Here is a 14,461-nt window from a genome sequence, read left to right as displayed (position 1 = left end):
GACTATCATGTTATTCATTATTATTTAATAAAATAGTTTTGCACATAACCTCTCCCCCAAAAAGCACACGGCCCCATATGGAACTGGTATAGGCATGTCCTATCCATTCTTATATTATCTATGACTATACCAGTTCCATATGGGGCCGTGTGCTTTTTTGGGGGAGAGAGAACGTAAAGAGAGAAAGACGATATGGGGCTTTTTAAGGTTATGTGCAAAACTATTTTATTAAATAATAATGAATAACAATGATAGTCAGTTATATTTAGATATTTGTCAGTTTGTATTTTGATTGTTGTACCACTTGTGCCTGGAAAATTACTCTAAACTTTGTTAAATATTTAAAATATTAAAAATATTAATTATTATTTATCAATTATCATATCAATATTTGCCCCATATAACCTTAAAAATAGTATCACTAAAGTTTCATGTGATAAGTTCTTATGCCCTATCCATTCTTATATTAACTATGGTCTTGACTTCTTCACATCTTAATATTATATTAAAATGTCGTGTTCTGCCGTAAACTGCACGAATCGAAGTAGTCAGGGTATACGTCTATTCAGATTTCCGGCTCAACTTAAACGCAGAAAAATTTGGATAAATATAACCAGAAGAGCTCAATGGCAACCTACAGAATCTTCTCGTCTGTGTGAAGTAAGTATTATTTGATATTCAATAGTGATTAAATATGTACTTCTGTTTATTAAAACTATTAGAGTAACACAAAAATATAGAAACGTAGTTTCTTACAGTAGATTTTCATACAAATCTACCAAATTAGCCTAAAAATTATTAACATTATCATAGTTTCAAATAATTAACAAATATGTGGGTACATTTAAATTAATTACACTACCTGCATTTTTATGATTTATCAAGGTTTAAAATTAATATACGTAAATATTTATGGTTTAATTAATTATTTTGATTAATCAGTTGTTGCTGCCATTAATCTATTTTTTTAAAATACCAGGTTCATTTTGAAGAGAGCCAATTTGAAAGAAAAAGGATAGATGGCTGGATTAAATTAAAATGGGACGCCATTCCTACAATTTTTAATGATCCAAATCCTCCGAAGAGCACAATGACAAAAAGAAAATGCAAAAACAAGGTGTGCAATATACAAAATACATTAAATTATATTAAATTTGTTTTCTTTCTTGTCAAGAATTAAATGTACCAAATAATGTATTTTATATTATTACTCTATGATTTTGGACTATCACCACAATTGAAAATGTATAGGTACACAGTGAGGAATACAAATATATAATAATTTAGTACCTAAAGCAACCTTTTAATTCCCTTTATAGTATTTTTTAAATTAATTTTGTAATTGTACACACAATTATTAGTTAAATATTTAATTTAATTAAGTAAATATGTAGTATTATGTAGCTACGTTAGAGTCTCCCTTAAAAAAATAATAAAATAATGTTTTTAATTATTTACTGAATAAATAGTTTAATGTTTTAGATACTTGATCCTTCTTTGAATGTTCAACCAAATGAAATTGAAAATACAACTGGTGCAAGTATGCAGTCATTGCAGTCTGTAAGTATGAAAATTAAACTTGATCAACTTGAATTATGTACAAAAATATAGCACATTCATTTTTATTATAAACTGCCATTAATAAAATATTATCTATTGAATTAATTGTTGAATGTTTTAGATACCTGATGATACTACATTGAGTGTTGGACAAAATGAAATTGAAAATAAAACTGATGAAAATATGCAGTCATTGCAGTCTGTAAGTATGATCATAAAATAAAATATTAAACTAACTACCTATATGATTTGGTAGTATTTGTGAAACAATACATTAAAATTGTGTTTTCTTTGTACTATGCCATACACTAATTTATTTTTTATTTTTATTTTTATTTACAGTCATTACAAATGGAAAATGAAGTGTTGAGAAAGGAAAACGACCGTTTAAAAAGAGAAAATGAGCAGTTTGTTAAATATCTAGAACAGACAAATGAACATTTTAAACAACAACTAGATGATCGATCAAAGTTGTTAGAAACATTTTTGAATAAAGACCAAATTATGGCGTTGTCAACCAACAAAATGCATGAATGGTCTAAAGAAACTATTGTCAAATCACTAAAGCTAAAACGTAGTCTTGGTGTGAGTGGGTATAATTACTTACACGAAACAAAATTTCCTATAGTTTCATACAGCACATTAAACCGTAAATTGCAAAAGTACCTACTACAAACAGATATTTACAATCACATGAAGGATCCACTCATTCAGAAAGAAAAAGAAAAATTGATGTAAAATTGATTATCCATATTAAATATTGTTATTAGTAATCTATTGTTTTATTTTTTTTTAATTGAATTTTCCTCTTATCTCATGTTAACATTTTGGTAAACGGAACTACAAAAAAAATAAGATGTATATATATAATATATAAATGAAAGGGTTAAAATAAATTGTATCCTCTTGAAAGTTAACAGATTAAAAGATACCAGTCCAAGTGTATTATGTTACTATGTTATATAAAATGTTGTATTTAAATTATATACGACTATATTAATATAAATGATACAAATTTTACAATAATTGTAAAGTTATCAAAGTTATATACTAGTGGCTTTTAAAATAAAAAAAAAATACAAAAGAAAGTTTAAATATTAAATTGCCATGATACATGTAAGGCAGTGTAAAAAATAATTTAAGTAAAATCACAATATAAGTTATATTACGGAGAATATTATACTTGCATGTGTTGTCTCCGTCTTACAAATGTACAACATTGCAAGTTTTAATATTATAGTGAATTTATTTACCTATAGTCAAACTTAAATGTAAGAATATTTCTTGTTTAAACATTTTTGTTTTCCAGAGCATTACAAACTGCCAACAGGTGGTCTATTTCTGCTATCTTTCTTTGCAATTCCAGGTTTTCTTCAATCAATACCATACATATTTCAAAACTAAACGAAGACTCCATTGATAGTGACTATAAGACAATAATTAAAATGAATAAGTTAATAATCACCTGGGTGTATTGTATAATGTAATTTTAAATGTACTTATGCAAAAAACTTCTGTTGATAAAAAATCTTAAAAATCATTGACATAATATATTGTCTGTGACAGGGGTCTCCAACCTTTTTTTACGGCGGGCCAAATTTGAGACACGCTTTGGTATCGTGGGCCAACATTTTTAGAGGAATAGAGCGATTAAGAAATTGAAGAATAGATAAGATTTATTTAGAAAAATGAATGTTTGTTTATATTCTTTTTTTTATTTTATAACGAGTTTTTCTATTATTAATCAGTGTTAGTACTTAGTTCCTAATTCAGTAAATTAAAAACTTCATGAAAATAACATAGGAAATATATTATTTTCAAAACGTTAATTAGCTTGGCTGGCCAGTGAAAAAAACTTGGCGGGCCGTAGGTTGGAGACCTCTGGTCTATGATAAAAATTAACTTAAAATTATTGTGTAATGAATATAATGTACCTATCTGCAATAATTAAATGTCTAAAATATTACCTATATTTATTATAAACCTAATAGGTAAGGGAAAAATTGAAAAACTTAGTGAATAATTTTAATTATTTACCTCATTTGTTTCTTTATTAATTGTAATCTGACTTGAATAACCACAATTAACCATAGTCCATAGACATAATATATTTACATATTATTAAGCTGCTGCATACAATTTAGTATTTACATCACAACAAATTCCAAACTTACTACCTATTTTTCATAGAACCTGAAATATGAATATACAATATTTACAAGCTAAATTAGCTTTTGGTAATGAAGCACAGACAAATTAAGTTGTTATGCCTTTAACTTATAGTCCCATAGAAAGTATTAATATAATTAAAAAAGATAATACAAAAAATAGTATAATACCTACCTATACTATGATTGCACTACTCGTACTAGTGTCTAGTTGTAGAAAAAAGGACCTACTATTGAAAATTAGACAAATAATTAGCCATGATCAATAATTTAAAAAAAAATCCTAGCTCCATCATTCCATGCTATTTCAAAATGTCTCTAAAAAATTTGAAATCATTAACAGCACGAAAGCTTTAGTGCTGCAGTAATAAAACACAGCTGGAAGTTCAATTTAATTGCAACATAGGAGCCTAAGCTAAAAAAGGGAAATAAACGGTTCCCAGTTGGACAACCAAAAAAAAAAAGTATTATAAAAAAATCGAAACTTCAAACAATATGTAAATAAAAATATTCCAAATGAAAAATCGTATTTATGTATTGTATGTACTATTTGGCTATTAAAACTAATAAACTATTAAAGTATAAAATAAATTAAAAAAATTGTTTTAATTCATGTAGTTAGTATTATAGTTAGCTTTGTCCTTGTTACATTGAAAAAGTAATAACATGGTATTTACTGAATTACCTACTGTATTTGTATTTAATTTAGCAAGACATATATTATTGTTCTTAATTATTATATGATTAAAAAATTAAATCCTAAATAAAGTTTATTAAATAATGTTTAGTTATAAAAATAACTAATATATGTTTAATTATTTTATATGAGTCCTATAACATAATTATGTTGGAAATTATGTATATTACATTAGTACCAGTGTTCGGATAAGATAAGTAATTTTTTATCTAGATAAAGATAAAGATAATGGAACTCAAATGTATCTAGATAGATATAAAAGATAACTTAACTCATATTTATCTAGATAAAAAAAGATACAATTTTTTTTTAAATGGGTTTTAAATTTAGGTATACTTTAGTTGAGAACTAGGAACATAATAATAATAAAGATATAAATAAAAATAATTACATTATTTATAAACTATAAACTTGGTTTGAGAATTTGTATAAATATTTAAAATGCGTTTTTCACGATTTTTATCAATAAAAAATGTATCTAGATGAATTTATTTAGATTAGTGAACAAATTATCTAAGATGAACGTTTAGATACCTTGTCACTATTTATCTAGATAAGTCCGAACACTGATTAGTACATTTATGAATACTTATGCAGTATGCTATTAAACAAATTTTCATAAAATCATGTATATAGCCCGATACTGGAAAAAATACGCATGTCACCTGTTTTTTCATAACAAATTTATTAATGAAAAGGTGGGTAAATGGATACAGCTGTGTTGTACATTATGAGTCGTGTGGGTCACTATAATCAATGTGTTGAATTTTAATTTAATGAAATTATCTTTGTATATGAAAAATGATTCTGAGTGAAGACACCAAGATGGTTTATCAACCTATATTACTAAATATATTATATGCTATTAAAGTAATATATTTTATTAATAGTAATACAATTTTTGATGATAATATTGAATTATAAAATAGCATTGTATGTTTAAGATATAATAATAGGTTTATTATTTTAAATGTTTCAAGTACCTACCATGAATAATATATTTAAAATTTAAATTTCCAAAAAAATATCAAACATTTTTTTTTAAATATTTATAATTTCGTCCAAATTTGAACTTAAATGTCTATAGACAAAACTGCGGCTGAAGTATTTTTAAATATTTTTAACTAATAAATTATTTAAACATTTTTATGATTTTGATGAATTTTGTAAAAATTTAAACTTTGAATGATTATAAAGAAAATTGTACCTATGTATTTTTAATATTTTTAAATAGCAATAATAAAAATGTATGAAGAATATTGTATTAGATTTTCAAAAATTTTTACAAAAATTTTACAGAAAAATAATATAAAAAAATAAAATATTTTTATAACAAACAAAAAAAATATAGTGAAATGAATACATTTGTGACTCTCAGAATTTAAAAATTATGAATTTTACTTGAATAATACATAGAAAATAGCAATATGGAATATGATAGTAAAGTTAGGACCATCTAAGTCATTATGTTAAACTCGTGCCATGGGGGGCCAGAGTATATAGTTGAAGCAATCAGTGAAGATAGGTTTGAAAACAATACACCTAAATTAATAAAATAATAATTATGTTAAAAATTAAAAAACAAGAAAACAAAGTAATTTGTACCTAGCAATAATTAAACATATTAATTTATAGTTCATATTACATAATAAACAGTGTAACTTCGGTATAATAGTCACCAAATGGACTAGAAGTGATGAACGCTATATAGAAGTAGGTTACATGTAGCTGAATGTTATAAACCGCATATACATTTAAAATTGTCTAATATTTTGTAAAGCAGCACAAAACTATTTATAAACAATGTAGACATTGGCCGATTCAGTTTTATTACCAATTGTGGTCTTTATTTTAAATATTGCTTCATTTTTTTTTCTTATGAGATCGGTGGCTTGAGTTTTCTCTATGGTAATTTTATTTGCTAAGGCCTGCCTGTTCACATTTTCTTTCTCATACAATTCTAATAACTTGATTTTTATCTTTTGGAGTGTTGTAATTTAGTCACCATATGACCTACATTTCAAAATGTTTTCGACTTTATAATAAAATTGAGTTGAAATATTTCATTACATAAACTGAGCTATCTAATTTAAACAATAGAAATAGGATTAACTAAGAATAAAAATATTCATTGATATTAAATGATATTATCTCAAATCACTCATAAAACGTAATACAATTTTTTTCCCAGTTAACATTTTTTTTATATCAATGGCCACAAAAAGTTATGTTTATTTTTTTTTAGTAAGGAATTGGAAGTTATAAATAAATTATAAAAGATTTAATTGTGTTCACATAACAAAATATAGTATATACTAGTTTAAAAAAATATATAGAAATTACATGGTTTAACCTTAAATTAAAGTATTAAACACTGTAGAATTCTGTTAAAATTTTACATGTACCAATATTATGCACAAAGAACATGATTTATGAATTACTAGTTCCACATTAACAAACACATTATCTAAAATGTAAGGAGCACAATAATGTATTTATTTTGATTACTCCTATTAGTTTTTATATAGATTATATGGGTTGCTGGCCCCTGCTACGGCAGTAGCATATCAAAGATAACATATCAGTAAAAATCAAAATTACCACATATATATTTTTATAGGCTTATTATACTAGTATATAGCTTTATAGGTAAATTAAAATATCATGTTTCATTTAACACTAACTGGCAATTATAATTTTATTTTCAATTTTAAGTCAGTATTAAAATTTTATTTATCGATTTTTTATCACCAAAATACAAATAAAAGACACAAATATACAATATCAATTTTAATACGGTATTTCAGTCTTGCTGTAACAATTTATATTTTTTGTTTTATAAAAAACATCAGAACATAAAAACATTAACATATACCAACTAAAAGTAAAAAAATCTTCTTCAATGCTTAACTAGCATATTTTAGGACATGATTAACCCAGCCATAATAATGAATAATGATATATACGATAGAGGTAGTTTTAAAAAGTATAAAATAAAATAGTAAAAACTAAACATAATATATTAATAAGATTTCAACAAAATTCCAAATTTACATCAATAGAATAATGCAATTTTGTTAAAATCGACATTAATTAATAAATGATAACTTATGTACATTGGACTAGTTAACAAAATTCTTTAATAACATTATTTTAAATATGTTTTGTCGTTTGTAATATAAAATAATGATTTTTTAATGCTTAAATTAGCATATTTTAGGATTTGATTAACCAAGCAATAATAATGAATACGATAGAGGTAGTTTTAAAAAGTACAAAATAAAATATTAAAAAACTAAAATTTTAACATCATATATTAATTAGATTTCAACAAAATTCCAAATTCACACAAATCGAATAATGCAATTTTGTTAAAATCAATATTAATTAAATGCAAACTTATACTTTGATTATATACATGGAGACTAGTCAAAAATAATTTTTTCAATAATTTTCTATTTGTTTAGACCTTTGTAAAACCGAGACATGATAATAATGAGGATAATAAGAATAATTTTAATTATAATAATAATAGTAATGATAATAATAATAATAATTGTAATAATAATAATAATAATAATAATAATAATAATAATAAAAATAATAATAGTAATAAAAATTATTGTTTCTGTAATAATAAAATAATAATAGCCAAAATTATAATAGTCAACAGTAAAATGTGAAAATATTATTTCTTGTAAAAATATTGTAGTTATTGGGAATTACTTTTTGATTCATCCATTAGAGATTGCAATGGTCTAAAGGAAAATGAATGATTACTGTTTGATGAATCACCACTGCTACTACAAATGGAATCTGTAACTAAAGTTGCATTCATTGTTGTAGGAACAATACCGGTCACTTGCATTGGTTCAGGCCTAAAATGTATTAATACCACATTTAATAAATAATAAACGACATTAATTATAACTATTAACATGTAAGCATAACAAGTATAAGGATAAATACAAACAATACCTAAATATTTTTGTTTGAGTATATTATTTTTTGGTATCACTTTTACAGATAACAAAAATGTTATATTTATTACTTAGGGAATCTATTAAATAATAAAATCTGTGATAATTTGAAATGCATTTAATTTTTAAATTAATATGCTAAGCATTTAATTTAATCAAAACAAAACCCAGAGACTCAAATTAAAATAAAATTCTTATCATTTAATTTGTCTATGTTATGTATTTATTATTTAACAAGATTACAGATTAACTCAGTGTTAACAGTGTTCTCCTAATTATATAATGTAAGAATAAAATTAATTGTGTACCAAACAATTTAAATTATTTAGTTAAATTAAATGTGACAAGTGCTAATTAAATAACTGAAATATGAATTAAAATATAAATAAGCATTAGTTTCAAGATGAAATATTTAATCAGAGTACAATAATCAACATTTAAATAATATGTGTACTGTACAGAACTTATTTATTAACACACTGTATCTTTATATGTACCTATATAAAAAGGATAAAAATACAACAATATATAAAATTGTTTTTTAATTGTTCGTTGCATTAATTGTGCAATAATAATAGTTTTATCAAAATGCATTTAATATTCTGATGCAAAATGATTTTGTTAGTAAATAAGTTAAATAAAAATGATTTAACAAACCTATTATTGGTAATCAGCAATCCCCATTTCTTTGGAATTGGTTCGTAGTCATCCATGTCACATTTCCTTTTAACAGGTCCTAAAGTGCTAGGACGCATTGAAATTGGACTCAAGCTTCGTCTAAAACATAAACTATGTAAACAATTATCAAATCTAAAATCCTTTAAAATATTAATATATTATGCATAAAAAAGACTGTGAGCAACTACGACAAGAAACTCGTACTTTATTATGAATTATGCAGCACAACTTGAATGTGTTGAGAAGCATTATGCTTCAAAAAAGAGAATAATGTTATTAAATTTATTGTTAAGGCACCAATATAATTTTATCCACAAAAATACAGTATGGGAATTATGATCCTGTTCTGTAGAACCAACCAAATTTAATAATTTATTGTTTAACTAATAGAGGGTAATATTCTACAGGTTGCATTGAACTCAGTTTATCAATATTTTCATCAAAAATTTATAATATGGTTTCAAAAATAATTCAATTTTAAGCTTTTTTTTTACAAATTATATTGTACCATTATCTGTATTAAAATAAAAAATCAGAGTTCAATGCAGCCTGTGTATCTTCGTTTAGATAAAAAAATAGTTATCAAAATTTAATAATTCTACAAGGCCAGAGAATTATTCCAGTGAAGTCATTTTTTCGGATATAATACACCGTATTACCACCACAGTATTGGACATTTCTAACCACTGTGTGACGGGGAGTTGTAAGACCATTCCCTCGGGGGTTTTTACACCTTTAGCCATATGTCGCGAGGGCGGCTCCTTCACGCCTTTGGGTGACGCGGAAACATCCCTCCGACGGGTTACGTCAGGGCGCCCTGGCGCCAGGCTGACGGTCCCCCGCCGACTGCTCTCGTACGAGATAGATCGGGGGGGTTTCGTATAACCGCGTCGGCGAGCGCTGGATTCGACAGTATTGGACAGTAGTTTAGTGAAAAAGTATTATAATTAAGGTGGCAATTAAAATATAAAATTCGAATTGTATAGAATTGCTCAAAATTTAAAAAAACCGGCACCGGGTCCTTTATTATAAATTACAATGACATTGTTGTTAGTTTATTTTAAGTGGCTCAATTTTTATGACAACTGTATTATAAGCATTAACTTTTAAATTAAATATTTTAGAAATAATTACCCCGATGTAAAGGTTTTACGAGTAGGACTAGGCGATAAATTTGGTTTAAAAAGTGATGGAGATACGCAATGTCTCAATGATCTGGTTGGCGATGGTGATGATGGAGCAGAAGTCATTGAAAAATTTAAATGCAGTGGATCATATACATTAGGTCTACCATGCATTCCACCAGGTTGTTTACCAAACTGTCCTCCTTCATCTGGCTGTAAAATAAAAAATATATTACACACAATACAACTTTCAGTTTACTAATTAGGTGTTCTTGTTTTTATGTTAAAAAAAATATAAATACAAATCTTAACTAAAATGTTTTTATAACTTAAAGATATTTCATGCTACAAGTATCAATATTCAAACATATTGTAAAATCATTTCAATATGTATTAATTGGTAGTTGAATAATTTCATTAGTACAAGGATGTACATCTCAAATAGCCACAACCAAAAGATAGTTTTTTATCGAAACAATCGTATTCACAGTGAACACATATCATAATATGGTAGGTACTATTAGATCATAATGATGATGTTGGTATGAATTATTAGATTACCTTTGTCGGTGAATCCATCATGATAGATAAATCTTCCCATGATTGTGATATTTGCATTGCAGAGTGTATTTCTCTTTCATGGGCCACTTCTCTGTTAATCAAATCAACTGTTTCTTCTTGTCGCAGCTGATTAACTCTATGAACTAACTTTGGTGAAGTCTGAAATAAAAATATTTATTTTAATATTTCACTACTTTTTCATACTTGAAGTTACCTAAATATGTTAATATATTTCCAATAAATTTATATTTTTCCTACTAGTATGAATATTAATAACTTTGATTTATATAGGTTATGATGTAAACATAAAAAAGCGATTTGATAAGAGAATATTTTCATTCCATAAAACTAGACCCGTAATTGTATTATAACATTTATAATTTAATAAAAACCATAATAAAATCAAAAATGGGTAACTTAATATACACATATCATTTTCCGGATCATTTGAAAATAATATCGAGTTTTATATCATTATCATTAATTAAGCTTAAAATTAATTTTGTAAATATATAAAAATTCAAAAGATTGCCTTATAAACTACAGACAAAGATAAGTGCATATTATGTTGACAAAAGAACCATTAGTGACTTACATTTGGCATTACATTATGAGGACTTCCACTTGTGCTAAATCTACGAAAGCGTGGTTGTACTTGTACATTTCGTAAAAATATGTTACACGTATTTTCTCTGAAACAAAATAGAATCCAATTTAGTATAACGTTACATGAACATCATTTTGCATTACATTTATTGCTTGATTTTTAAATAATTTCTAATGGATATCTATTTATTGAAATGGTTTACTTAGTAATTCAAAATGTATTTAATACACCTGGCATAGTAGGACTAAAATAATATTATTGTTCCGATACCAAACCAGGATCAAAATGTAAAAGGTCTTACTCAGTTAACAATGCTAGGTACTGAAAATATCTATTTAAACAAACAAATCATTAGGTTAGGTAGATACATACTGTAAGAACAGCAAATAATAAAAGAGAAAAAGTTATAATAGCAGACACTGAAGACGGTTAGAGTTACCGTCTGGATATAATAGTAGGTACCTACCTAGACAGAGTAGTAGGTGACCCGACAATGGTGGAAGCATTCATGTCATTGATCATCGGCGCACTGTTGGATCTCTTAAGATTTGACGGGCAGTCTACATCCATCTTGACGATAGGTCCGTCCTTGACTGACATTTCAATTCTCTAGTGAATCGGTATTGAACGCACCCGGCGTTTTGCAGTAGACGATTACGACTAGGCACGGCGCTCTAGCACATGGTCACACCGTAGCGACAGGCGAGTGTACAGGGCGCGAAAACACAGTGCTTTATACCGTATAATCGTCGATGTCCGATGAAGCTGTTGTGTCGTCGTCCGATGTCCAGTCGGCTTCAGATGTCGAGTCAAAGTCCGATGTCGAGTAGTCAACGTACGCTGTCTCGTGGGTCGGGGCGGACGCGTTAACCGGTGGTTGCAATCCTCCGGCAGCTTCTGACTGTTCAGTCGTGGCGGCACCGGTCAGCTGGCGCTCGTGTTGCCTCGCTAGCACAGCTACACCAAACAACGCTACTGCTGCGAAAACGGCGACACCGACGACGACGACGACGCGAGAGACGAGCGCGTGAGTCGACGGCGGCCGGCGGAACCGGAGTGTTAGGAGCAGGACGAGAGAGAGTGTCATATATGAATTATTACAATAGTAATAATAATAATAATTAAATAATTAATAATAATAATACCTATACAATGTACGTAATATGCGTATGTGCGTTATTGTAAAATATTATTATGCGGGCACGCACGCACGCGGACAATTACGTACGGTCGTACGGAGAGGCACATACACACACACAAGCACGCGGACGGGCGGGCTCGCGCTAAAACGGATTGTCCGGACTCCGAAGTGAGGAGAAATCCAACAAAAAATTAACAACGAGAAAGGAAAAATACGAAACGTGCGCGCTCGCTCGCGTTGTGTGTGTGTGTGTGCATGTGTGGGGGGGGGGGGGGGTGTTTGTTGACCGGCGGCGTGCGGGCGGGCGGTCTGATATCGGAAGAAAACGGTAACGACGGCGAACGAATGGAGCGAACGTGAATAATAATAATAAATAATAATTGAATAATTAGCGGAAAGGAATAACAAATTAAATGGAATGGAGAGAGAGTGAGACAGATAGAAAGAGAGAGTGAGAGAGAAGGATTGAGTGAGGGGAAGAAACAACAACCGATTCTTATTAGAATTTATGTTATGCTGTCTACACCGACTACATCACATTTTGAACGGGGGAAATAAAACATGTGTTGCGATCGGTTTAAAATACGACTCAATGTGTCGAGCAGTAGTGCGCATGCGCGTGAATGTCTCTCCCGTTGTTGTTCGACGATGCGTGTTTTTCACACCACGACCACGCACAGCTGCTGTAGCTGCTGCCGCCACTCAAGACACGAAGCCGCACGGTCTTGCGCGTGCGCGTACGTGTCCGAACCCGGCCTTATCATGAGCACGTTCCGACGATGCTGTACACTTGTAAGGCACCACACCGGGGCGACTTGTTTTTTAATTTATAGTTATTCGCATTGGCGCCACAACGATGCTGATCTAAAATCCCCTTGTCCATTTTGCCAAATTTTTTTTTCGCAAACTAAACTCTAAGTACCTAACTATAACTACTCGTATACAATTTGCAGTTTAGCATTACACATTTACATTACTTGCATAGTTGTTACAACTATTACGTTAATTTGTTGAGTTGTTGACCCTATACAAATTAGATCATGGTTGCACACAAACCGCTGGTGCCTAGTAGCAACTAAAGTGATAATTTTATCAAAATGGAACAATATTGCAATTATTTATATATTTACAGTTTAAAATGATAGTATCCTATAAGCGTTGCTTGTACTGGAGATAAAAAGTTAACTAAAAAAAAAAAATAAAAATTTTTTACATATAAATTGTATGATACAATCTATTGCCTATATTATAAAATACATGACAATTATACACGCAGTACCTAAGGTAGAGAGAGATTAAAAAAAAATAGAAGTAACAATTATAACAAATTAGGTAACTACCTACATAAATTAATAATAATTATACATAATACATTAATACTAATGAGTAAGAGTGTAGGTTTATATTGTAAAAAAAAATATATTGGTATACAATAATTACCCATCACTCAATGATAATACGTACCTACCTATATTCGATGATGGACGTCCGGTAAAGTCAAATATACTTTAACCTCGGGCCTATAGATATTATAGTAATAAATACTAAATAGTACCCTATAGGAGTATAATACCTACCGGGAAAAAAATGCTCAATATTGTTTTCCGGTGTAGTATTTCCTTGTGGCCAATAAAAAAAGGAAGTTATAAATAAGCTTAAATGTACACTATATCTACAATCTGTATAACCTATGCAATGTATTATGTTACCGTGATTGTAGATAATTAATGTGTTTAAAACCTTAAACCAAACCAACGGAAAAGAACTAATAAAATAATAAAACTACTTAACTACCTACTGTCATTCGATTCGGAAATTAAAATAATGAATATAGCACCGCCCGTATCGACTATTAAATAACTAATAACAGTAATAACTAATAATTAATAAGACGTAGTCACGTATTACTTACCTAAGTAATATTCTAATAGCCAATAGAATATAG

At 28.2% G+C, this 14,461-nt stretch overlaps 1 protein-coding gene and 1 pseudogene across 3 annotated transcripts; one reads left to right on the top strand and one right to left on the bottom strand.

Annotated features, from left to right (window-relative positions):
* The first annotated feature begins 367 nt into the window (after nt 1-367).
* LOC132935199 (THAP domain-containing protein 1 A-like) lies at nt 368-2,276 on the top strand (annotated as a pseudogene).
* Nucleotides 2,277-8,007: 5,731 nt separating this feature from the next.
* On the bottom strand, nt 8,008-13,087 carry LOC132935852 (P2R1A-PPP2R2A-interacting phosphatase regulator 1). Of its 3 annotated transcripts, XM_061002484.1 has the most exons (7): nt 12,521-13,086; nt 11,842-12,350; nt 11,364-11,460; nt 10,769-10,927; nt 10,218-10,420; nt 9,063-9,194; nt 8,008-8,303 (listed from the first exon to the last, which is right to left on the bottom strand). In XM_061002484.1, exons 2-7 carry the CDS (start codon nt 11,973-11,975, stop codon nt 8,138-8,140), a joined length of 891 nt encoding a protein of 296 aa, XP_060858467.1. In that variant the 5' UTR covers nt 11,976-12,350; nt 12,521-13,086; the 3' UTR covers nt 8,008-8,137. The 3 variants fall into 3 exon arrangements, with proteins under 3 accessions (XP_060858467.1, XP_060858468.1, XP_060858466.1); XM_061002485.1 differs by having other exon boundaries at nt 9,063-9,182; nt 11,842-13,087; XM_061002483.1 differs by having other exon boundaries at nt 11,842-13,086.
* Nucleotides 13,088-14,461: the final 1,374 nt, after the last annotated feature.

The sequence above is a fragment of the Metopolophium dirhodum genome, chromosome 1, assembly GCF_019925205.1.
Source record: "Metopolophium dirhodum isolate CAU chromosome 1, ASM1992520v1, whole genome shotgun sequence".
Classification (NCBI taxonomy): domain Eukaryota; kingdom Metazoa; phylum Arthropoda; class Insecta; order Hemiptera; family Aphididae; genus Metopolophium; species Metopolophium dirhodum.
This window is presented reverse-complemented; position numbering and strand designations above follow the sequence as displayed.

Coding starts and splice junctions, on each gene's coding strand:
- LOC132935852 (XM_061002483.1), bottom strand. CDS start 11,975: ATGTCAGTCAAGGACGGACCTATCGTCAAGATGGATGTAGACTGCCCG. Junction 9,195..10,217: donor CGTAAAACCTTTACATCGGG/GTAATTATTTCT, acceptor TTGTTTACATAG/TTTATGTTTTAGACGAAGCT. Junction 8,304..9,062: donor TTGCTGATTACCAATAATAG/GTTTGTTAAATC, acceptor AATACATTTTAG/GCCTGAACCAATGCAAGTGA.